This window comes from Harmonia axyridis, chromosome 5 (genome assembly GCF_914767665.1).
Source record: "Harmonia axyridis chromosome 5, icHarAxyr1.1, whole genome shotgun sequence".
Classification (NCBI taxonomy): Eukaryota; Metazoa; Arthropoda; class Insecta; order Coleoptera; family Coccinellidae; genus Harmonia; species Harmonia axyridis.
In genome coordinates, this window is record NC_059505.1 from 22,892,441 (window position 1) to 22,920,057 (window position 27,617).

Consider the following 27,617-nt stretch of genomic DNA (forward strand, 5'->3'; position numbering starts at 1 on the left):
TGTGGTTAAGAAAAACCAATGATTATTGATTATATCAAAAACTAATTGATTTAAATTTGTTCTTTTCATGAATTTTTCACAATCTGTATAAATTTTAATTTTTTTTATTCATTTGAATCTTTTTCCTGCATAAACGTAAACCTTTCAACCTTTGACATTTCTTGTGATGTTCATAGACATTGGATTGGAAGTTGGAAGACAAATTTATGGTGTAATTTCAAAAGAAAGTGATGAAAACAGATGAAACTCAACATAAATATTGACATGCTGTGAATATAATGATACTTTCGTTTATTCATTAGATATTCAGTATTATTTAGTTAACAGTCAGTATTCATTTAATTGAATTGTTTAAATACCTAACATATTTCCTTTGTTTTTTCAACATAATATTCCGAATTGATAATGGAAATGGAAGACTTCCAAAACTTCAGTGAAAGTACTATCCGAATTAGGAAAACCATATGTTTTGATTATGAAAGATAATGAAGTATTAATACAAGTAGAATATCGTCTACTATAAACTTCAATTCCAAAAATTTCATTCATATTACCCTACGATATTTATTTCTTATTCAATTGTTAATTATATGCTAAGTGGTAGAAAACAGGAGAATCTTTCTTTTACAAACGAATGTCATTTGCTTACTCAAAAAATCTACTAACTGCAAAATGAGCTATATAATATTAAGAAAATGTTTACTAATGCTTGTTGTTTCCTATTTTAGGAATATATTTTGACATACATTGAGCATGGAGAAGAAACCTGAACAAAGAGAATCTCTGAGTACTTTCTTGGATAAATCTCCAAAACATCATGCTGACTTCGATAAAATATTGAGACGAGATGTTATTATATCACCAACAGAAGAACAATTTGATTTGTTACTTAGAAAAATTAAACAGCAACTTGGTGAAGGACGAGGGGAAATTATAGTGGAGGTAATTAACTGTCTCTATAAATAGGTTCTTTTTCCCTTGAATAAATACAAAGTACTCTTTAATTGGCATTGATGGTCTTTAAATGAATATACCTGGAGAATCAGTTCAAAATCTCAAAAGGAAACATCTTATGGAGAAATGTTTTTGAATTAAAAGTTCATAGTTTTGAGGGGAAGTCCACTTATGCTATAACCAGCTCCCTTTCCTTCACCCTTGCTAGGGAGGAAGGTCAATTTTGTAATTTCAAATGGGAACCCCTGTTTTTAATAATAATACCCTTTATTTCAAAATCATGAAATTTCACAAAGTAAACATCAATGAAGTGAAATATTGTCAAAATATTTGAAAACTAGTTGTTCATGAATTCATCAACTGAATATGGTTCTAATTCCAGTAGAAGAGAAAATAGATTCTTCTTGAATCTCCTGAAGTTCGGTTCTCTCCCAAGTGTTAATGGCAATCTATTAAAGTATTCAATACTGCAATATTTTGCACTATTTCTGTAGAAGAAAGATGGTGTTTTGGGTAAAACATCTCCAATGTTCGTGTATTATGGATTCTAGGTTGGGAACTGATAAAGTGCTCTCTATTTTATGAAAGTCTAAGAGACACTCTTGAATTTGGATGGCCGGTACTATTAGAATTTGCTTGTTCTAGAACTTGCCTCTACATGATTCAGTAGTCTTTATCTTGAGCATGAGCTCGCTTCTGCAGAATCATGATGTCACTGAGTCTCCTTGATGTTCCATAAAACACAATCCCATAACGAATTCTCAATTCAAAAACTCCAAAATATAAAGTTTTCATTGTAGAAAAATCCAAGTACTTTGACAACACTCCCATGGAAAAGCACACAGAGGTTAATTGTACTTGATTTTCACAGGATTTTATGAAAGTGGGTTATCAAAACTAAATCCAACTAATGCCAACGTTTCGCGGATATATTTCCACTTCTTCAGGGCTACAAGAGAGAAATTTACGAAGATTAAATAATGTACAATCATTTCTTCAGTTAACATTAAATTATCAATTTCTTAAACTGCTTCAAAACAAATTCTAAGCACACATATACAATAAAAGATGATAAAAATATATTGATCTAAATACATATTAAAATTCATAGATTTGATTTTTTTTTTTTTTTAATTTATCTTATTATGGAAGTGACTTAAACACTACCAATTAACTCATAAAACCTTACCAAAGTTGAAACTTATGTTTTCCACACAAAAGATCTTAATATGAGCTTGTTGAGCAAATTGAAACAGAAATAAACATCAATTAGGAGAATTTTATCGTGATCTTTCATGAAATCGATCGTCCAATACAAAATGTCACCATCAATGAGAGTGTCAAACTGATGTGTTTACTTTATTCTTGAACCTGTTCAACTACAGGTTGAGTCTGCAATATGTTGTTAGAATGTAGGAATCCTGATTCACTGTGTTAAATATCTGTTTTTGAAAAGATTCAAATTGTTGTTGTATATTGAGTTCAAATTTTGTGTGTCCATTCGGCAATTGACAGTTTCATTCAGTTTAATGTATATCATTTCACTAAGGTTTCGTTTTATATAATTACTTTCTATATCCAACACAGTGATAGCTTGAAAATTAAATTGATGTTTTTCATTAAAATAGTGGGCTGCAAGGGCTGTTTTGGCATCCTTGGACTTGAATTTTTCGTGACAATCATATTTATGCTGTCTTAGAGCCCGTTCACATGACGAGCGGTTTACGCGCGGTTTGAAACCGCGCGTTTACAAGTACATGAATTTTCTTCGAAGCGTACACATGCCTCCGCGCGTTTTTATAGACCGCGCGTAGAGCGCGGTTCTAGAGCTTGCCCGTAGTAACCGCGCGTTGGCGCGCGGTTTGAGATCATAGGTTTCTAATGTAACCGTTCAGATGAGCGCGCTTGCACGAGCTGATAGATGCCAGAGACGTATTTACGTATTTCCCTTCGATCCGTTCGGTCAGAAATATTTCAAAATGGAACCGGACGCTCCTAAATTATTCATAGATGAAATTGAGAATTTTCCTGTAATATGCGACATGACAAGAAGTGTTTATTCGGATAAAAACTCAAGGAGACGGGCTTGGGAAGAACTCGTCATCATATCCTGTGAAGGAGATGCTAATGAAGAAAAAAAATTTATTATGTGACCACATAAAAATGATAATAGCTCTTTATTTAGAAATCATGAGATACACGTAGAACAAATACAAATGAAGAGAAATAGTATCAAAATAACATTCACCTACCACTTAACAGCAGAAATCTACTATACTAAGTATATGGTTCTAATTATAATTATTCAACAATAAATTAAATATTATATTCTTAAATGGTTTATAATTATTTATTTCTTTGAATTCATTAGGCAGTCTATTGAAAAACTTTAAACAACTGTATTCTAGCTGCTGTTTGTGTTGAATATAATTTACATTTTTTTTTCCTGTCGAGCCACGTGTCCTGCCCACTGCCACTTCAATTCTGCAACACGCGCTATAATATCTACGACTCTAGTTCTTTGTCGGATTTTTTCATTCCTTTTTCTGTCTCTGAGACTGACATTGAGCATAGTTCTTTCCATCGCTCTCTGCATCACCCTCAGCTGGTTGGTGGTTATTGCCATAGTTTCCAGGCCATATGTCGCTACCGGTAATATGCAGGCATCGAAAACTTTCCTTTTAAGGTTTATGGGATGTCGTTATTCCTGAATATATATTTCATCTTTCCAAAAGTCATCCAAGTTAGCCTGATTCTTCTTTTTATCTCTGCTGTTTGATTTTCTTTGCCGATTCTTATTGAGTGTCTTAAATATTATATATTCTTCTACATTTTCAAGTTGTGTACCGTCAATGTTTATGTGTTCTGTGGTGTTGTTGATAAGTTTGGTCTTCGAAACATTACTTTTCAAACCGACTTTATCCAGAGCATCAATAAGTTGTTTTAACATCTCGCTCAATTCCTGCATGTTGCTACTTATTAGGACGATGATTTGAGTAGGATCAGTTTTAATTGATGATTAATAGAAACTATTCGATCTATAATTACCTATCAAAACTTAAAAACGTTTAATTCTCACCTAAATCTGATACTGAATCCAGATTCAAACCAAAATGTAGAATTCAAACTGAATACGGGCCGTTACGGCAACGCGCGGTCACCGCTTGGCAACCGCGTTCCATGTGAACGGTATCCAATTATCCACCGCTCATTCAACCGCGCGTAGACCGCTTGTCATGTGAACGTGCTCTTACTCTGTTTCTTAAAAGTTGTTTTGTTTGACCTATATAACATTTTGAACAATTGTTGCACGGAATCTTGTAGATTAATTCACTGCAATCTATTATGGGGTCGACATCCTTCAATCTAGAAAACAAACTACTGCAAGTTGAAATGTTGTAAGAAACCAATTTCACATTGTTATACACCGAATTTATGAGTATATTAATTTTATTAGTAAGTCCAGGGATGAATGTGGTGATGAATTCTCCTAATTGATGTTTATTTCTGTTTTAATTTGCTCAACAAGCTCATATTGAGATCTTTTGTGTGGAAAACATAAGTTTCAACTTTGGTAAGGTTTTACGAGTTAATTGGTAGTGTTTTAGTCAATTCCATAATAAGATAAATTAAAAAAAAAAATCGAATCTAAGAATTTTAATATGTATTTAGATCAGTATATTTTTATCATCTTTTATTGTATATGTGTGATTAGAATTTGTTTCGAAGCAGTTTAAGAAATTGATAATTTAATGTTAACTGAAGAAATGATTGTACATTATTTAATCTTCGTAAATTTCTCTTGTAGCCCTGAAGAAGTGGAAATATATCCGCGAAACGTTGGCATTAGTTGGATCTAGTTTTGATAACCCACTTTCCTAAAATCCTGTGAAAATCAAGTACAATGACCTCACAAGGAAATGAATCTTCAGACCACAGAGGTTAATGATCTGCATAACTCGTCTATATGTTTAGACCAACTTAAGGTATCATCCAAGTGAATTCCATGAAACTTTGTATATGGATACAATTTTATGGTGGTTGACTCTAAGTTGATTGCCTCAGGTGTAATGAAACTAGCGTACCTCAATTTAAAATGTACAGCTACTTTTTATCCTTGTTCAGTAATAAATCCATTAGTCCTGAACCAGCGACTTCCTTGACCCACAACCAAATTTGATTTTGTAATAGAATCCAGGAATTACTTGGCCTCAATAGTAATATTTGTGTGATCAGCACATTCAACAATTTCAACATTCTCCATATTTTCTTTGATGTTGTCAAAATTGTTAGTAAACAGAACAAAGAGTATCGGTCCTAAAATACTAACTTGTGGTATTCCAAGTGTTACATTTATTATATCAGACATTTCAGTATCGCCATCTCTTGTTAGTGTGGTAATTTGTCGTCTGTTAGCCAAGTAGGATCAAAACCAATTCAATCCTGGTCCTCTAATTCCATAAGCCTCTAGCTTTTTTAGTATGCATTTGTAAGAGAGTGAGTCGAGGTTTTAGAGAGATCCAGGAATAGACCAGTAGTGATATTGCCAATCTCAAGAGCTTGGTATATATTGTGAAGGAAACTGGGTATAGCCGTATTTGTTGATTTACCTTGTATAAAACTGTGTTGGGAATTGGACATATTTTCTTCAGGAAGCTAGTCAGTCTTCTTGCAATCACCGCCTCTAAAACCTTAAAAAAGCTTGATAGCAATGAGATTGGTCTATAGTTTACAATTTCAGCTCTGTCTCCTCATTTAAAAAATGGGCTTCACCAACACCAACTTCAGACAATCTGGGAAAATACTGGATTTTATTGAACTGTTGACAATGGAGTGATAATTTCTTCGAATGTTGATTTGATTGTCAAACAGTTTAAACAGTTATAGGAATGCCATCGACTCCAGAACTAAGTTTATTTTTGAAATATTTTATTATTTCAGTGAGTTCTACTTCATTGGTTCGGCTAAAGAATACTGATCTGTTTTTATACTTTATATTGTGCTCCAGCTTTAGCTTTGTTTAGTTAAGCAGGGCATTATGGGCTGCAGTGCCCAAGTGACTATTGAATTTGTTGACAAGAAGTTTTAGGTCGTCTGATATTTTAATTTCTGATTCCAGATTTTGTCCCTTTATATCTCTGAAAAATGACCACATGCATTCGGATTTATTATCTGAATTTTTAATTTTTTTCATAATTCTATTTTTTTATCTGCCTCAGTAAATAGTCATATTTCTTTTTCTCCTCCTGATATAAATTTTCATAGGTTTTATTCACTGACTTGCAGGTATACAAAATATCCAATTGTTTTTTGCAATCTTTCAGTTTTTGATTATTTTGCTGCTTTGGAGCAGATTTTATTTTCCATCTTCTGACTGGACAGGTTCGATCGATGATACCCTGGTACAAATTTAGGAAGTAAGTCCATTGCTGGTTTGTAAAAAGACTGTTTCCCGTCTTTTTAAGGGTCAATACGAGTTTAGCCTTTTCCTTTTGGGAGATGGCTCACTTCATAAGGGAAACCATCAGTTTTACCTTGGAGGGATGGTTGGAACATCCCTCCATGGGGGCATTACAAACCGCGCATTTCGGCGGGCTCATCTTATTTATGGGGCATTTCGTGACTCCTTTGAGGATCTGGTCAACTTCCTTATCGATAATAGTGGTATTGGCAGCTTCTTCATTAGTTGAAGTGGCTTCAGAAGTGTCGTGGTCACCACAGTAAATATGGTGAGGGGAAGGGAGGGGTACCGATCGTTAACGAATCAATCGATAATAAATTAGTAGGACCCATGCTTTGAGCTATGAGGGAACATAGGAACCACTACACTCACGTATTTCCCCTAACACACAAGTACTAAAAAGTTGGAATCATTTATTCAATGACTCTAGAGCTGTAACGGAACACTACATTCGCTCCACGTGTTCACTCTTTGCACAACAAACCCTCACTTCTCAATCACTGCTCTTTATGGACTCGATCCTTCTAGACTATGGTTCCAGACTTATCTCAAAGGAAGCAGTGGCGTGAAATGCTTGATCCCTACAGTATTTTAGAGCTTGAAAAGCATACATTCAAGTTGCGAAACATCGCTCATTGAAGAATTTTTATGTTCTTTCTAACTATTCCAATCCCATTGATTACTTATACCATTCAATTAAAATGAATACGATCAATTCCAAACATTATTCGTTGAGGGTGTACACCAGTACACTCCCTTTCTCAAATCGCTTTATTGATTTTTTTAATTATTGGAAGAAACCTTCGTATGGCAGTTTAGAATAAACTAGATTTTTTTCATGAAAAGTTTAGAGTTTTTGTTTTATATCACCTTGAAAATTGTAAGGTTTTTCAATTATATCTCAATTATTACAATGATGAAAAATTATTATTGGGAGAAATTAGACTTCTCTTGGTTGATGGATTAATACCTTTTTTTAGATTGGAGGTTCTGATGAGTATAGTGATAGTGGATTATTAACAGATGAGTTAGATGCTGCTACAGCAACACTACAATCCTTAGCAACAACTCTCGAATGTAGCCTCATTAAATTGAGAGAGAGAAAAGAACCCAGGGGTATAGTGGTGCAGTACTTAATCAGGAAAATATTAGAGCCTACTGGTAATTTTTTGGCAGTCAACCTTATAAAATTTTTCAAAGAACTTTTTTCATAAAATCAATTTTATATAGATGTTGATAAGTGTTTGAAAAATAGACTTCTTATTTTGTACTCACTTGATATTCTCCAATAATCTTTTCAGGAGATTAAAGGAATATTTTGAAAAAATACAAAAAACAAATTTTTTCGATAGCATCTGTTATATTTGACCACCTCTTTTGTGATTCAATGAAAAAGAATTGATTTCTATTTATGATTATTCATTTTTTAGATTTCCTAGAAATTCGTGTAGCAGTTGTTGGTAATGTGGACGCTGGAAAGTCAACTCTTTTAGGGGTATTAACTCATGGTGAATTGGATAATGGCAGAGGGACTGCCCGGCAAAAATTATTTCGTCACAAACATGAGATGGAGACTGGTAGGACGAGTTCTGTTGGCAATGACATCCTAGGATTTGATAAAGAAGGTAATTTTAGGATTCTAGGGAAGATGAATAAAAAATATATAATTAATTTATTATCTTATGAAGAAATTTTTTCTCTAAAGGCCAAGTTGTGAATAAACCAGAACATGGAACATTAGATTGGGTTAAAATTTGTGAAAAGAGTTGTAAAATCATCACTTTCATAGACTTGGCTGGACATGAAAAATATCTTAAAACCACAGTTTTTGGGATGACAGGACATGCACCTGATTTTGGGATGTTAATGGTAAGTCAAATGTAATATTACAATTTGGAAAGCTGAGTGACTATCACTACTTATTGATGAATTTCACATTTGAGGAAAATTAATATTTAATTAAAGCTTTAATATTGCCCATTTTATTATTTTGAGGTTGAGTTATGTGGTCTAATAAGGAAAAGAAAATAAAATGTTTCACAACTCAAAATTCCACACTATTTGTAGAGTGACATTATTATTCATTATATAATCGTAACGAATACCAATTTGATCATAGACAATATATTTCAATTATACAAACCTCTACACTCGACATAGTTCGCTTGGTAGAACAGTTGAAATTGTGAAATGTAAAGTCAAATGTTTTATTTCCTCTATTAATATTCAGTTCTTTTGTTGATGGTATACTGGCAGGAACTATAATTTCGACTAGATGGTCTGTTCACGAACTGAAGTTTTCATCAACACTCGCCATATTCAGTTTCTTTCAGTCTTCTATGGTAATATAATATTAATAACCGCCTAATTAAGATGGTGCAAACCCATCTTTATAGCGAATTCGGATTCAGCGGGAGATTTTACATCCGAATTGGTTGAAACCAAAATTTTTTCATCCATTTTTGGGCCCTATGCAGCGTTATTTGTTAAAAAATCCGGAGGCCTTCATTCAGATCAGGATGCAAAAATTCATATGTGAGGTCCTTAGTAATTTTTCTCGTTGAATCGATTGAGCCCATGAGATTTTGGGTGCAAAAGGGCATTATACAAGATAAGAGGTCCAACTTTGAAATCTGCTATAGAAAAATGGGTTTGCATTTGAAATTTCAAGGCCCTTTTGCACCTAAAATCTGATTGGCTCAATCGATTCAAGAGAAAAATTACTAAGAACCTCAGTATCAGAATATGTAAAATCTCCCGCTGAATCCGAATTTGCAATAAAGATGGGTTTGCATTTGAAATTTCAAAGTTGGGCCTCGTATCATGTATAAGGCCGTTTTTGGCCCAAAATCTAAATAAATAAACTTTATTCACCGAGTACAAATACTCATGAATAACCTCTCCATCAACATGATTACATGGGTTGTCAGTATAAATAATATACAGGGTGTCCCGTAAAGACCACGTCAAACCAAGGGAGAATGTAGATCAAAGGATAACCCACCTGTTATGACAAAATTCCTATAACAATAGTCTTACCGTTTTCGAGATTTTTTTTTTTTTGAAAATAATGAATTTTTGACCCTTTCAATAGTTTTGCCCTTACGGTTGGTACAATTTTACATCTTTCTGGTTAATTTTTTCAGTAAAATATTGCTGAAGAATGATTTCAACGTTTGCATCAAAAACATCCTCCGAACATTTTAAAAGGGGGCTATGTGAAATATTTTTATTGGAAATTTTGGTAGTGGATTATTTTGTTCATGAAGTTTAGCCCATCGTAGTGGAAAAAAAATGTACCGAGCTACTGCTGCACATTACACCAATAAATTGTCTATTTCATACTGATTTCAAAGAGGTATCACACAAGTCATTTGTCATTCAAAGAAAAAAGATATGGCTGTTTTTATCCAAATGGGTACGTTTCTGACAATATCAAGTTTGTCAATTATGTTAAGAAATCTTCGATATTGCATTACTTAGTGAACAATGGCAATTGTTTACGTGCGAAAATATTACTCGCATAATTATTCACCTCAACGAAATTCAATTTTGCCGGCAAATTTTGCGAAAACATCATGCAGATCCAGATGTTTTCAATAAGATCATTTGGAGCGAAGAGTCTACCTGTACCAAGGATGGGTACATGAAGACCTAAATCCTATGGACTTTTAATATTGGGGCTGCCTAAAAGACAAAGTATACGCAACACCCATACGTGATGAAGTCGAATTGCGGATGTGTTCTCTCAATTCGGCTTCATCACGGATGGGTGTTGCGTATACTTTGTCTTTTAGGCGGCCCCAATAATAAGTCCATAGGATTTAGGTCAGGTGAACGAGGAGGCCCCAAAATTTTACCTTCTCTTCCAATTCACCGGTGGGGATAAGTTCTATTCAAATGTGCGGACGTGCGGTAACTTCCAGTCCGTAATGTGCTGGCCGCTGGGCATCCATCATGTTGAAGCGCCAGTGGCACATCTTCCAATAAAATGGGCAGCTGGTTGATTAAAAATTCCAAATAATTGTTTGCGTTCAGTGATGGCGGCAGTTCGATCGGGCCCAAAAATTGCCCCATTAAATATTCCAGTCCATAAATTGATCTTGAATCGATATTGTGATCTATCTTCTCTCACCTCTTGTGGATTAATGATATTCCAGCTATGCAAATTGTGGAGATTCATGTACTCATCCTTGGTACAGAAAGACTCGTCGCTCCAAATGATCTTATTAAAAAAATCTGGATCTGCATGATGTTTTCCAAAATTTGCCGGCAAAATTGAATTTCGTTGAGGTGAATAATTATGCGAGTAATATTTTCGCACGTAAACAATTGCCATTGTTCACTAAGTAATGCAACATCGAAGATTTCTTAACAGAATTGACAAACTTGATTTTGTCAGAAACGTACCCATTTGGATAAAAACACCCATATCTTTTTTCTTTGAATAACAAATGACTTGTGTGATACCTCTTTGAAATCACTATAAAATAGACAATTTATTGGTGTAATGTGCAGCAGTAGCTCGGTACATTTTTTTTCCACTACGATGGGCTAAACTTCATGAATAGATAATCCACTACCAAAATTTCCAATAAAAATATTTCTCTTAGCCCCTCTTTAAAATTTTCGGAGGATGTTTTTAATGTGAACGTTGAAATCATTCTTCAGCAATATTTTACTGAAAAAATTAACCAGAAATATGTAAAATTGTACCAATCGTAAGGGCAAAACTATTGAAAGGGGCAAAAATTCATTATTTTCAAAAAAAAAAAAATATCTCGAAAACGGTGAGACTTTTATGATGGGAATTTTGTCATAGCAGGTGGGTTATCCTTTGATCTACATTCTCCCTTGGTTTGACCTGATCTTTACGGGACACCCTGTATATACATAAATACGTGCATAAAATACTTGATAAAAATAATTATATCAATAAGTTAAAGTTGAAAAATGAGTCAACAATATTCACAAACATACACACAATCATCTACATAAGGGAATCTGATGGGCCCATCGATTCTTCGGGCGAAATCAGAATTCCGATTTTCCACCTGTGCGTCAAATAAATTCACCGTTTCCATCTCTATTCTCGTATAAGGCCCTTTTGCACCTAAAATCTGATTGGCTCGATCGATTCAACGAGAATAATTACTAAGAACCTCAGTATCAGAATATGAATTATTGCATCCTGATCTGATGATCATTTAAAAAAAAACGCTGCATACTTGTGTATACTTTTCGAAGGAATAAAAATGTGGAAATATTCAGGATGCCCCTAAGGGCGTAGAAATACTGGGGTAACTAACCCCACCAAGATTTCCAAAATATAAAATTTCAAAATTCGCGAAGGCGAAGAACGAAAATTTATCCATAAAATGAACGAAAAATCTAATCATTCTACTCTCTTTGTAAATTGACACAGCAGTAAGAAATTGGACCTTTTCAAGGTCTATGAGTTTATTATCGATTTCAAAAGCTAAAATTTCGTGTATGGATTACCAATATCATTTACACATAATAAATAAGTTCCTAATTATACAGGCTTAAAATCACGAGAGGCTTCAACGAGACATACTGAAATGATAAGAAGTGCGTATTTTCGAATGGAATCACCTGCATATAAAAAGATGTACTACTTTTATCTTAATTAGCTTGCTAGAATATTTTATATATTTATTATTTTATATCTACACATTATTATGTCTTATAATGCTTGTGAAAATGATATTTTTTCTTTTGCCCATATACATCAATCTACAATATACATCGAATTGAGCTTTTATTCATACGGCTAATGACCCTGGCAGTCGAAGCCGTAAAACTTGAATCTAACTCTTCTACGTGACTTTCATCTTCAGATATTAACCGGTGCCAAAAAAAACCTGATTAGTGCATGAGTTTTAGCGTCAATATCTCGTAAAGAGTACGGGGGTATTACGCGTCATTTGAGATATTCATGAGTATAATGCATAATGCGGCAATTTTGATGATGTTTTATGTTAAATTTGTCTGTATTCTTTCCTATTGCTTCTGACTGAATTACATTCTCATTCGGTACTTAGAATATCTACACATGGGATTTTTCGTTGATCAGGCTTGAAATGCCGCCCCTGAATTTTGGCACCCTAGGCGACCGCCTACCCCCTATCGATGACCCTAGTAAAATCTCCAATTTTCAACAAAAATGGGATGGATGCCTTATTAGCTTTGTTGTTCAGCGCTTAGTTCAAATATACTGGCATTTCTTGGAAGGATCAATATCCAATGTATTTTAGACTTAGACATAGGAAATTGGAGATAGTTCCAGAATGTACAATCTCCAGTAATAATTGAGTTCAATTCAGTCGTTTTCTTTGTTTTTCTCAGTTGTGAATGAACTGAAGATAGTACACTTTGGAACTATCCCCCTCGTAGACAGTATATGTATATTGTAAAAAACTCATCTAGAATTTTCTAAAGAATCGGGGTGTTGCATTTAACATGAATGGTAACTACTATTTGGAATTGGTATTTTTGTTGAGACTACAATACACTGTAGTCTCAACAAAGTTAGGACGAGAATGAATAATATTCATTCTAAATGTTATGAACTCAATATTTTGATAATAACATTTTTTTGTGTATGTTGAAAATATTTCATACTCATTTTTTTCCATATAGATCGGCGCAAATGCTGGTATAATAGGCATGACCAAGGAGCATTTAGGCCTTGCTCTGGCTCTTTCAGTTCCAGTTTTTGTGGTGGTTACTAAAATCGATATGTGTCCTCCTAATATATTACAGGAAAACTTGAGGACTCTAGTGAAAATACTGAAGTCCCCCGGATGTAGAAAAGTTCCTGTAATGGTCAAATCGTTGGATGACGTTGTCTTGAGTGCTACCAATTTTGTATCTGAAAGGTGAGTATTGATTAACAATTACTCTTTCAGAAAATTCCAGTTTTTAGTGCTCGTTCCTCGAATATTTCTTCACGATGTCTGTGTTCTTCGAAGTTTGAGACGGGTATGGTCTGAAACAATATGGTTCGCCTCACTAATGACGAATCCGCGATTAAATTAAATGATGTCCTTTCGGTACGATCGTGAACACTCGAACTCTCGAACAAGAAACCTAGATACTTAAAATTCTCAGGATCGGTTTGGAAATTTCAGTTTCCTGATAACTTCGAAACTACGGATACAGAACTTGGGTGTAAAATAACAATTTCAAACACGCAAAATTGCTTGATGATGACTACATCATCATTATACATGAAAATTCGAGAAAAATATCGAAAGAAATAAACTAAATATTTCAGTGTCAAGAACAACTCCGAATTGAGGTTTCACGTGATGTATGAAGGGTTTGGTCCGTATATCATCTTGCTTAATATGGTTAGTAAGTTGGTGGTTCGTATATATCAAATTCCTCAAAACGCTGCGAAAATCCATCTGCTGGAGCAATAATTAGCTTTCCTCTCCCAAAACCAGAAAATTCAAGCGGAATATAGATTCAGTACATTGTGCAACAAGTGGGGAAAGTTCAACTTTTCTCACGAGTATGGAAGTTTGTGGCACAGGCCTGAAAGGCGAGTGCCGCACACACACCACTGAGAAAAAGGACTTTCTCCACACGTTGCACACTATGCTTTTCCTACAATTGCTATTAAAAGAAGCGTATTCTTCATAGCTCACAGAATTTCAAAACCATGTATTGCTCTTATTGTGAGAAATATTATTCCTCACGGCACTTTGTCCACACCTCGCTTGATAGAACAATGAAATTGGGCTTTTGAAAAGTTATTTCTAAGAAAATGCAAGGAATTCATAGATGCTGTCAATGAATTGAATCAGGTACATTACTTGTAATTTAGAAATTTATGCAATTATAAGAAAAGTATAGTGTGCAACATGTAGAGAAAGTCCTTTTTCTCACTCGTGTGTTTTTCCACACTCGTGAGAAAAGTTGGACTTTCCCCACAATATACTATCTCCTATAACTGCTGAAAATCAAATAATACAAGTAATAAAAGTATTTGCTACTCTTGAGGTTAATGTACCTGATTCAATTTTAAATGGCCTTCGTTGACAGTATCTATGCATTTCTTGCGTTTCCATAGAAACGACTTTTCAAGTGCCGCAACGTATACTTAATATGCGTTTTGGCTAAAAAAATGATTTCTACACCACCTTGAGATAGAGCAATCTTCTTTTTAATCCAACTTTTCTGCATCCGTAGGCCTTCTGACACCACTTTTCACATTTACAAACAGGCCCGTCGAGAGGAAGGGGTGTTTGATTTTCTCCGGTCCAGTATTTTTGGCGGCCTTAATTTTCCGAATCCCGTGATATAGAAGTATACAAAAAACAATTCCTGAGTGAAATTTTTCACTTATTTCAATAAACATAACATAAGACGTTGCATATTTATTTTACGTCTGGGCCCTCCGCCTACCCTTGACATTGTTTATCCCTGTTATTCGGATCTAATGATGTGTTTCATTTACCTACTCCATCCGATGTTTACTAAGCACACTCTCGGAACGGAAAGCAAGAAAAATGAAAAATAACCACACGTGTATGCGGAATATAATAATAATAATATACTTTATTTCCAACAACACTTTTATTAACAATATTAAAAGTGTGTACAAAAAAAAAATTATATATAAACTGTTGTCAGAAATTGGTAAGAATATCGAAGAGAGTTTTGAAACAAAACTCCCACCGGTTTTCAATTCCAACCAAAGAAGAAAAAACAACAAAATAGCTAGTCTACAAAACCAACTTGGGAAAAACATATCATCCAAACGAAAATAACCCCTGTAATCATCATTCATCATAAAAATTTTCTGGGGAGGTGCATCAAATGAAAACTCAAAAATACTGATCCGCCACCCTGAATGAATTAATTCAACAGTCCAGTACAAACCTGACAATCAAAATAAAGTAAAATAAAAGTGTGATGGGAATAATCTACATCATTTAATCGAAATGAAACAAACAAATAAATGAGTAAATATATAAATATGTCCTCACTTAAAAAATAAAAATCTGAAAAATAATGCTCTTTTCAATAAAATCAGCCTACTTGCCAATATGTATATTTCCTATTTTATTCTGCTATCATAAAAATTATTTAGCTTTGTTGGAGAATCATAGGAATAAAACTATTTCTTATAAGTTGAAATGTCGTGTGTTCCTAAATTGGGCCCTCAAAAGCTTTGTTTTCGAGATACAGGGTGTTTTTTGTACGATTTGTAATCTTATTTTCTTGTGAGAATTATACCAGTTTATCGAATCTATATTAATATTCGCTTCAGATTCGGTGAATAGGTTTCTATCAAAACATAAAGCTTACTAACTAGATCTTGATAATAATTTGGATTTTCCAGGGAATACCTAAAACAGTTTTGGAATTTTTTTCTCGAAATCCGTAACAGAAACGACAAAACTACAAGAAACCATGAAAAGAGTAGAACTGGACCTAAGTTTCTTTCATCTTTTTTTTGAACTACCAGAAATCCACCAACAAAAAAGTTCTGGTGAAAAGATGCAAGTACTGTTCCAGGAAAATATCACCCTGTAGATTTTCAATCAAAAGTAGTATATCGCATGATGAGAACTTCAAACTCGAATATCTATACTGAATTTAAGTTTAATATCTTGTGAAAAAAAGGTGCTATGAAAAAAAAAAATAATTTTCACATCCTGTATTTCGAGAACAAAGCGTTTTCGGGCCCATAGGAATTTTTCTCAAAATGATTCGGGGAATCTGTTATTTTCGTTTGTACCTCCAATTTACGAATACCCTGTATAATAGCTGTTCTGCAGTTTCGTTCAATGCATTTAGTTTCTTTTATACTTGAAGAAAAAAGTGGTACATTCGGAAAGGAAAATATAAGTGAAAAAAATACAAGTAAATGAATGGGTACATTTTTTATTCTATTCATATCACCATCAATACATTCTGTGGAAACCCATATTAATTAACGGCGAAAAAATGGCATCCCAAAATGGAGGAAGCGCCTGGAGGCCCACATTTAAATATCTCCCCCGGGCCCGTTTGGAAACCACTCACCAGGTTCGCCATTAGTATGGGAATGAACAAAATGCAGCGCGATGGGGATGGAAAAGAAATAAAAATGGGCTTATTCCTGTTACGACACTCAAGCCCTAAGCCAGATACCTTCTTAAAACTCATTTCTTGTAAATAGGATCGTCGACAGAAATTACGGGCCCGGGGGAGATATTTAAATGTGGGCCCTCAGGCGCTTCCTCCATTTTGTTGTCGTTTTGCTGGTTTGAATTTATTCGATATTCTGATTTTTTGAAGCCTGCATATTTGAATTCGTTTAAAGACATTTTCTTACTTACTACATTACTATTCACTGTTAACTTATAGTTCACGAAGAAAGAGTTCTGCATCTTCAGTAATGATCTCTGGATCAGCCATTGAATTTGTAAATGCTTAAATAACCTCGTGTGAACATGGATTTTTCCATTTGGAAAGTCCTGTCACGGTCGCCAAAAAATGTGAGCACTTCTTTATATAAGATCACCTACCCGGTGAAAATATTTATCAACCCTCAATGGAGATTAGACTTATCACTAATACAACCGTTTTCCACCCCGAAGGGTAAGAAATCGGATATTTTAGGTCTTGCCGAGGCTTGACCTTTCGGAGATTACCCCGCTGATTTCTTTCATGAACATGTGACTATACTTACCCCTCTTACGCGTGGAAGCTACGCCAGAGAGGAGAACTCTCCCCTCCGTACCATTTCTCCTTTGCCGGCTAGGGGTGGCGCTGTAATCAACAGTGCCCGCGTTTCTTCAGTATCTTCTCTTAAAATGACGGCAAGGCATTACTCAGGTCAAGCCTCGGCAAGACCTAAAATATCCGTTTTCTTGCCCTTCGGGGTGGAAAACGGTTGTATTTTAGCTCTGTGCCTTCGGCTTGACCTTTCGGAGAAAGTTTGGCATCTGCCGGCATCCATCGTACTGTGACTATCAGATTAAGAGTAAGGAATAAAACCTCCTCTTTACTCAAAGTATATAATGTAAAAAAATAAATAAAATATTTCTCTAGATTCACAAACAAAAAACAAAACTCAACTCTGTAACAATGTATGTATATATAACTATGAAATATATATATGTATATATTTAGGAAAGATATATATATATAAAGGTTTGAAAGAAAAACATTTCATTCAATGAACAAGAAATCTGTCCAATGATATCACATGAGAAATCACAGCATCGAGTTTGATGGATCATACTGAATTGAAGGAACTTCGTAAATTAAGTCTTTTAAATTCGCTTGGTCTTTCAACATTCTTGCAATAGTGCTTGAAAAAGTTATTTGAACCTCGCCAATTACTCTTCTCCAAGATGGAGTCTATTGAAACATTATTTTGAAAATCAAAAGATGCTACTGCGGAACGGATAGAGCCGGGACCCATTTCAATTCTCAAATCCTTGAAAGGTTCTTTGAGCCATCCTGCTATTATTGTCCTTGTTGAAGCTCTAACTGCCCCTCTGGTTGTGATAAAAAGAGGGAAAAGATTTTTCTTAGCCCTCCTTCTCTGCTCAGACACTTTAATTAGGAGATTAACCCATTTGACCAGGTCTAAGAGTTCATCTCCCGAACTTCTTTGCTCCCAACCGGATTGGCGATACTTGGTCCGATCCGTTTTAGACCCAAACATAGGCCAGAATGTGATCGTAGAATTCTAAAGCTGGCAGTGATCTTTATCCAGGCTGATGAGTGTAAGATCATGAATCCTACGACCTGAGGCCAATAGCAACAAGATGGCTGTGTGTCGTGATACTTGAAAAAAACTATTCTGATCCGGGGGATGTGACTTCAACCAGTTGACTAGATCTAGGATATTCCAAATGGTTGACTTAGGCGTAAGACATGCCGAGGTCTTGAGGCCTATGGCTTTCAACATCGTTTTAATCAATGGATGCCCTGACAGTCGTTCCGCGCCCTCGGGTGAAGAGAGAGTTATCACCACAGACTTATGGACCAGGATCGTCGACAGAGCTAACTTTTTAACTCTGAACAAAAAAGACAGATATGCACAAATATCTGATGCGCTTGGTCCATTGGATCTTACACTCGACCTTTCGCACCAAGACCTCCATTGTTTCCAGGCCGAGTGATAGGTTCGTAAAGTTGAATCTCTCCAAGCACCCTGAAGAAGTGCGACATCATCTGGTGATAGACCTGACATTAACGGAGTCCACCCCGTACCTTCCAAACTTCCAAACGAAGGTCCTCTGATCTGGGCGGAAGAAGATCGGTCGAAAGATCGATAAGAGCGTGGGACAAATTCCTTAGAATTATTGGAGCTTCTAGAGCTCTGTGTTTGAGGTCTGCCCTCCAGAATACCTTCTCCCAACGTGGGTCTACTAGAATGAAAGTTCCTTGGGATTTGTTCAAATTTTGCAGAACTCTGGGAATTAGAGGAGGTGGTGGGAATATCCAGGCGAGCCTGAACACCCAGGGTCTGCTGAACGCGTTTATGAACACTGCTCGCGTGTCTCTCGCATCTATCGTTACATATTCTGGAACTACTCTCGATCGATTCGTCGCAAACAAATCTATTTCCGGGATTCCCCATTTGGAAAAAATCATCGATGTCACCTCCGCTTTTATATGCCAATCGGGAAGAATCAGACCCCTTGACTGGCAATCTGCCATTGTGTTGCAATATCCGGGAAGGTAGTAGGGAAATATGGATATCCGAAACTCGTGTGTTATGGAAAGTATCTCTCTCGTTAGTTCCAAAAGAGCCTTTGATTTCGTCCCCCCTTGATTTCTCAAGTAGGCCACAACAGTTCTGTTGTCTGACTGTATCATCAGGGATTTTTCCACCAATGATTTCTTCAATTTATTCACGGCTATAAGCACGGTGAACAATTCCTTCCTGTTGATGTGCCAGGCTTTCTGAGTCTGTGTCCACGTCCCCGACATCTGCGTCTCGCTCATTTGAAAGCCCCAACCCATGTCCGATGCGTCTGTTCACAAAAACATTGTCGGCTCGGGGATGAAAATCCTTCCGGGAGTGGAAAGGTTCTGTAACCACCATCGACAATCGGCTAGAGCCTCCTTGGGACACGGACATTTCTTTCTCGGTTGGATCTCTGGCAACCGTTTGCTTGCCCGTTGAAGCCTTCTCGTAAAGAGGCGACCCATAGGGGTAACCAGAGACGCAAAACCTAGCCTGCCTATCAAGGATTTTCCCGACTCCCAGCTCCAAGTACCCTTGCTCACCAACTGGTGTAAGCTCTCTCGAATTCGTTGAGTCTTCTTGGAGGGTAAGGTCTTTCTGTTCTGTTCGGTGTCCCAAATTATACCCAAAAACTCCACTGATTTCAGTGCCTCCAAATTGGACTTCTCTAGGTTTACTTTCCAGCCTAGGCTCTGAAAAAGATCTACTGCGTATTCCAACTGTCTCATTAGTGTTGTTGAATCTTGGTGTGCAAGAAGAAAATCGTCCAGATAAACGATTACCCGAATACCCTTTGCACGAAGGATACTCGCTAACCAATTGCTTATTCGAGAGAAAATCAGAGGAGCACTGGACAGACCGAATGGTAAGCATGTCATTTGAAATACTCTCCTTTTTTAAGCGAAGGAGAGGTACCTGCGATGCTCTTCCTTTACTGGAATGTGGAAGTTAGCTTGTGATAGGTCCAGTTTCCCTACAAAGTCGCCTTCTTGAAGAAACCCTGGTACTTTGTTTTGATTCACCAGACGAAAACGCTTGGGATTTAAATACCCATTGAGACGCCGAAGATTGAAAATCTGCCTCATCTTTCCGTCTTGTTTCGGGACTAAAAATAGTTGAGATAAGAACCCGGTCTTTGCCACCGATGGTTCCACCACTTGTTGATTTATTAGAGTATTGATTTCTTTTGACATAGTTTCTGAAACTTTTGTGATTTTTTTTTTATAAGAGCACCTGTCAACGGAACAGAAGGAGGTTTCTTTACAAAGGGGATGGAATAACCTTTTATTGCTTTCATCACGAATGGTGGAGCGCCTAGCTTTTTCAGATGCTCGAGTACCCTTTGATCTGACCTGCTACAAAGGGCGCGTCAAAGACGCCTCTTGCCTTCTGGACGACGCGGCTTGTTGGTTCTTCCTACGTGACCACCCCTTGTTTCTCGACGATTTCTATATGAAGCAACTGTAGTAAAATGAGGACTCGAACGATTTCGCCAAGATGAGCTCTTAGATTTCGATGGCTGAAATTTAGACGGTCTCTTGTGCTCTAACCGAGTCTTTTTTTGAGGGACAGATGTTCTGTTCCCGGATCTATCCGACCGCTTATAAAAAACATTGAAAAAACCTCCTTGTTCTTTTAAAAAATCTGTTAATTTTTCTTCATCGAAAATGTGCGTCGAAGAAGGGGGAATTTGGTTCAATTTGACTGTTTGAAAGTCCGATTTCGTTTTATATGCTTGACGTCTAAATTTAATGGTTTCTGCTCTATGAGCACATACAAATTGTAAAAGATCATCTGAATAGTTCTTAAAGTTAGAATTGGTATCAATTAAAACCGACTTTAGGTCGTCGACAATATCAGGGTGCTTAGCGGTAAGGCCTTTCAAAGCCTCAGCTAATGCTTTTCTTTGGTTTGAAAGGCCATGGCAGATAGTGCCTAATGTATCATCAAATGTTACTAGTAGGTCCGAGGCGAAAGACCTAGTCGCTAAACTTCCCAACTGCGAGTTAACTTTGAGAGCCAAAAAACTGGCGCCGCCTGCAAGCGTTTCTGAACTTCTTTATATCTAATTTTGTTCCACGATTCTGAACCAAAACGTTGGCAGGCAATACCTTCTGCCTTTATGATTGGACTGGGCTCCGGAATGTCCGGAGCAGCTTCCATTACATCAGGTAAAAAATCTAGATCTAGGTTATCTATGAAATCAATAGCTGGCGCTTGCCAAGTTTGGGAGCTCTCCTAATCAGAATTATAAGGTAACTCATCTTCCTCTTCGGCCGATGACTCGACCCCTGTAGATTGAGTTTTTGCTAAATCATCCCGGCGAGCGCAGATTGAAGCAAACATTGTATCCACCTTATTTTCAAGAAGGGTGACTCGATCAAGCCTTGGTCTCTTCACAACTTGCTCCTTTGAAGAATATCTTCGACGTTTACCATGGGAGTCTTCAGACATTTCTTCTTCTGAACCAGCTTCTGACTTCTCACCCAACTGGCCTGAAGCTTCTTGCCTGGATATTAGCAAAGGTTTCATATCTCTAACCGCCTGATTGAAGATTTCGGATTGGGCGGCCGAACCTCTTATTCGATTGGAAACAAATAGGGGACTCATAATCAGGGCCATGCAGAAGGCCCATTCTAACATAGATATTTTGATGTCCCTGTAGGTTTTTTCCGACAGATGATCCGCTTCTGGAGAAAAAGCCCTCACTACTCCCAGAGTAGGAAGTGCAAACCTGATTTTGTTGAGGACCAGGGGATCCACTGGATTTCCTAGCACCTGTTCTTTCGTCAGCTAGGCCACCTTCCACTCGGTCCAACCCTCTGACAAGTGTTCCTGAGCCAAAAGTTTCAGCCTTTCCAAAATCAGATTATCATTTTCTGTCTCTGCAGATTCTTCAAGCAGTTCACCGATTTTAATAAAGTGGGTTGGTAGTGCCATCTGGAGAATAGAAAGTTAAATTAGAAAGTCTGAAAAGTTCAAGACCAAATAGTCCTTCTCAGCTAACCCTGAGAGAGTGGTACAGATATTCAGCTGAACAGCCGATCGACTGCCTCAGTAAAACAGAGTTTTTTGGCTGCGTTTGCAGAGCCTTTCGGCTGCGTCTATGGAGCCTTTCGGCTGCGTTTGTGGAGCCTTTCGGCTGCGTTTGTGGAGCCTTCCGGCTGCGTTTGTGGAGCCCTTTCGGCTGCATGAGCAGAGCCTGTCGGCTGCATGAGCAGAGCCTTTCGGCTGCGTTTGTGGAGCCCTGTCGGCTGCATGAGCGGAGCCTTTCGGCTGCATTTGTGGAGCCTTTCGGCTGCATGAGCAGAGCTTTTCGGCTGCATTTGTGGAGCCTTTCGGCTGCTTTTGTGGAGCCTTTCGGCTGCATTTGTGGAGCCTTTCGGCTGCGTTTGCTGAGCCTTTCGGTTGCGTCTGCGGGGCCTTTCGGCTGCGTCTTCGGAGACGGACGGCTGCGGTTGCGGAGGCGATCGGCTGATCTTAGTAGAACGTAGCTTCCTACAACGAAAAAAGGGATAATTCATAAACTTACCTTTCCAATGGGACCCCTAGGCACCGGAAAGATAATTTCACAATTCCGAACACTACACAGTGTTAAACGATCGTAATAACAACGAACGCTTTTATTTCACTTGTTCACTAGTCGAGAATCAACAGCGTACTGAAGAAACGCGGGCACTGTGGATTACAGCGCCACTCCTAGCCGGCAAAGGAGAAATGGTACGGAGGGGAGAGTTCTCTTCTCTGGCGTAGCTTCCGCGCGTAAGAGGGGTGAGTATAGTCACATGTTCATGAAAGAAATCAGCGGGGTAATCTCCGAAAGGTCAAGCCGAAGGCACAGAGCTAAAATAATAGATATACCTTCATGGAACAAGAATCGGATCAAAATTACTATTTAACTCAAATTGTCAACATCAACTTTTTTGTTAATATAAATGAAAAGATCATTCACAAAAATAAGTTTTTAATTACAAATGTTTGATATATCCACCATTCGAGGCAATTCAAAAGACTAACAAAAATTACCAAACATCTAGTCGGATTTTGCCCATTAGCAAACTTAACCAAGGCAAGATACGGATCTATACTCAAAATTTTAAATTTCTTCTTTACGTTTCCAGTGTATACTATATATCGACGGACAGAATCGAATTTGAAAATGAATCCGTGATCAGAGATTCGAACCGTATCATTATAAACTATTCTCGGTTCAAATTCGAAAAATGCAAACATATGACTCAATGATAAAGCGATCTGGTTGGGGAACGAGCGCTCAAAATATAATTGATGTATTTTAGGCTGAAGGACTTAAGGTCAACGACAATTTTTAATTATAATACCTTCTCCTTCTTCATACTTCAAATTAGGCAAAATTGTCCGTTTCTTCTTTGTCACCATGACTCATTATAATTTATTCATTTATGAATATTTTGTTTTTTCATAGGTTATGTCCAATTTTCCAAGTTTCAAACGTTAGTGGTGAAAATCTCCAGTTACTTAAGACTTTCTTGAATCTCCTTACAACAAAAATGGAATACAAGGAGAATGAGCCTGCAGAGTTTCAGATCGATGACACCTATTCAGTGCCGGTATAAATGATTCTTCATAGAACTGTAATTAGTAATGATTATTGAAATTGAAAATTTCAGGGTGTAGGAACAGTGATTTCTGGAACTACACTGAAAGGTGTTATAAGACTTAATGATACCTTGATGCTCGGTCCTGATTTACTAGGACATTTCCAACCAATCTCGATTAAAAGTATACATCGAAAAAGAATGGTAGTCAAGGAAGTAAGGGCTGGACAAACTGCCAGTTTTGCTCTGAAGAAAGTAGGTAATCTTGTTATTACTGCTACAATTTTTTTATTGATCATTTTACAGATCAAAAGATCTCAAATAAGGAAAGGAATGGTTATGGTTTCTCCTACTTTGAATCCCCAAGCTTGTTGGGAATTTGAGGGTGAAATTTTAATTTTACATCATCCAACAACCATAAGTTCCAGATATCAAGCTATGGGTGAGTTTTTCAAATATTCAATTGAATATTCACTAATATTGTTAGACAAAGCGAGGCAATTAATTTTATTGTTATTTATTTCCCCTTCGACATTTATCCAAGTCCAAGTTTATACATTGTGTTATGTATGTATATGGTGGGCCAAATTGGGTACTTTTGAATGGAAACTCATATTTCTGTACTATACTGGGTGTTGGCAATGCTTGATTTTTTTCCTTAATTTTTTTATTTCAGTCCGTAAATGAACCACGTTATCCGTGGATGATCATATGTCTTCTACGCGTATGTGCGACGCGAGTTCTGAATTGCCTCTTTTTTTTTAAAAGAGTCAGTCGTTTTCATCCCGCTTATTTTAGTCAGTCGTTTATGATACATGAACTCCATTCATTGTAATCGCGCACATTTATTTCGAAATCTCGCCAATTCCGCGTATAGATATTTTATCTTTCTTCATGACTATTACTTCAATAGTTTAAATTGTGTAATCACATTTTATGATGTGGTATATAGCATCGGAAATTATTGGATTTTCGAAGAAGGATAGGATTTATTCTAAAGGATCTGGTTACTGTGGGGATATATCTTATCATCTTTAATCCTTACCTTCCTTTCAAGCCTTCCTATTTTACCTTATAAAGATCGTAAGAGTATCAGAAGACCTATATGTATAGTACCAGGTATCATACAAGTATGTGTATTTGGGTATCAAACGGTTCTGGTTGTTTTTTTTTTGCATTCATACAGTCCACTAAATTGTCATCATTAACGAAATGTCGTTTTAATTGAACTTATTTTATTATCAAATAAATCAAGGCTTCAACACAGGGTGTTCCAAAATTAGCTTAAAAAATAAAATAGTATAATCTACGTTGAAAAATAAGATGAAAACTTCATAAGAACCTAAGTCCAGAAGGGTTCTGCTATCGAGATACAGGATGTTGAAATGAATTCTCCGAAGATTGTATAATTTTTCCCGAAAGTCCTGAGTTTCCAGCCTCTATGGAGTGAAATACAATAAACAACTAAGGTCAAGTCATTGCCCGGTAGTACTAGGGAGAGGCACAGGTCTTGACGAAAGTTTGTCGATTCCTCCTCGATCTTGAGAGTTAGCTCTTCCAACGATTTATATCGGACTGAAGAATTTCAAGTTTGTTATTGTTTTGATCAGATGTCGTGTTTATCTCTTCACCGGAACTATTTTCCTTATCTGATTTACGTCTTTTTCAATTGTTCACGTTTTCAGATATTGAAGTTGTAGCCAATCGGCTCCCTGTATTTTCCGATTCTTTTGAAGCAACGTTGATTGCTTCTTTTTTCTGAGATTTCATTCTCTCAGTTCTACATAATATTTGGCAATTCTCTAATTTTTCCTCGAGGTATTGTACTCTCTGTGATAACAATTTATTATTCTGTTTCATAACGTTATTCTTATCTTCCATTTCCATCAATAATATTTCATATAATGAATTTCTACTTTGAATGTTTCATTTTCGGCCGCTGTTTCGCCCGTATCAACCACTGTATCCGACCGAGCACTCTCAATTTTTCCTTGTTTACACAAGAATCATGAAAATTTCCTTCACAATTTTGACAAAAGAGAGTCTTACATTGCTTTTTCACACAACAGTTATAATAAATTTCACCTCTAACATTATTTCTTTCGAATTCTTCACACTCCGCTTCTTCTCTGCCCACTTTATTCGGCGCCATCTTTCTACATTTATTGTAGAAGTATTGCGTTCTACAATATTGAGAATCTTCGACCCTCCCCAAGTTAGTACAGGGTCCTCGTGTTGGATAACTTGACAGTCATACGACAGCACCCCTGAACCACCTGTAGAAGTTTCATTAAATTTGGAATCTCTTCCAGCTCACCCCCACGTTTTTTGCTCTGTCTGCTGGATTATTTTCTCTGGTTCTGGTGAAATGATCAACATGAAAATTTTAATAAAGCTTGAAATTATTATTTCACATCTAAATGCAATATCTCATTCAATTCAAATATGTATGTAATTTTTAATTTTTTAGGAACACAAAATTTCTTGAGATAAGAGAAATAATAAAACTTTGTGTGAAATTTTCATTGTTTTCATCAATTATCTACTTGTTACACACAAATCTTATTTAATTATATATAATTTAATTTGCAGTTCATTGTGGAAGTATAAGACAAACGGCCAGTATTGTATCTATGTCGAAAGATTGCCTTCGTACTGGTGACAAAGCATTAATTCATTTCCGATTCATAAAACACCCTGAATATGTGATGCCAGGTCAGCGTTTAGTATTTAGAGAAGGACGTACAAAAGCAGTTGGAAATATTACAAGGATTTTTACCTCTTCCACTCCTACTCACACTGGAAATAGAAATAAGCAAAATAAACAGTTAAATAAATATAATGCTACTGCTCAGTGCTGCAACTAATGGTTATTTTAATAAACTGATTATTTTTAAAAATGTTGAAAGAAAGTAATAATGAATTTTTTAACTGAGTGTAGCTCAAAACTTTTTTGGTTTGTTGAATACTTGATCAACAAATGAGAAATTTTTTGTTTTTCGTTACCTTCTAGAACATATCATGCAACAACGATTTTGTCTTTTGAACACAAATTGATATATTTATGATGAACAGATCCTTTATTTAACATGTCCACTTTGTAATGGTTCGACTCTAATCTGTGAATATTGTAAATATTGTTCAGTAGTTCAGAAAATATTTTTTGTTATTTTATATTTTATTGGAGTTTTAAGTTTTGATGCTGAAAATTTTAACCAATAATTGACCCTAAATTTCCTCCAATTTTGAATTCAAAGTACAAATGTTTTTGTATCCTTTTAATAGAATAGTTGAACTATCCAAACCTGCAATAAATCTTTAGAATTTTACGTTTTTAAGTGCATATATTTCAAAGTTAACCTTGTAATATATTTTTCTTATGAGTAAAAACTGAAGTCTGTAATAATTTTTGAGCTCTTCAAAATGAGTAACATGGGCTTTGTATTTGAAGAAAACTTTGACAAAGTTACATTTGGGTAGAAGAGCCTTGTGGTCACTGATTTCCGTGTTGAACATAATAGTTTTGTTTGATCAGAAACTAACACTCCTGGTGAAGAAATACAGCAAAAGCAACAAGACTGTTTTGCAATAATACAACTCTCCAATTGTGCAGCAATGATATAAACATATGAAGGTTAGTGTTAATGGGAGTTCTCTTATTGAATTATGATGAAGTCCACAGAAGGTAGAGGAAGCTTTGTTATCATAAAAAAAGTCTATTCAGAACAATCCAAGATAGGTCTCGACAGAATAGATCTAATGCAAGGAATAATATATGTATATTATTTATTTAATAGGATTTTATCTCTGTTCCTCATATTAGATCAGTATGATACAGTCATTTGAACAATTCCCTTTTCAACATCACATTGAGTGCAGAGGGAAACAAGTAGGCTTG

The 27,617-nt window shown here is 36.1% G+C and overlaps 1 protein-coding gene across 1 annotated transcript; it reads left to right on the forward strand.

The window, feature by feature from the left end:
* The first annotated feature begins 163 nt into the window (after positions 1-163).
* LOC123680590 (GTP-binding protein 1) lies at positions 164-27,048 on the forward strand. Its single transcript, XM_045618567.1, has 10 exons — positions 164-326; positions 729-942; positions 7,396-7,576; positions 7,846-8,040; positions 8,121-8,284; positions 13,079-13,317; positions 23,587-23,731; positions 23,792-23,974; positions 24,026-24,161; positions 26,312-27,048. The coding sequence occupies exons 2-10, from the start codon at positions 754-756 to the stop codon at positions 26,584-26,586; spliced, it is 1,707 nt and encodes a 568-aa protein (XP_045474523.1). The 5' UTR covers positions 164-326; positions 729-753; the 3' UTR covers positions 26,587-27,048.
* The last annotated feature ends 569 nt before the right edge of the window (positions 27,049-27,617 follow it).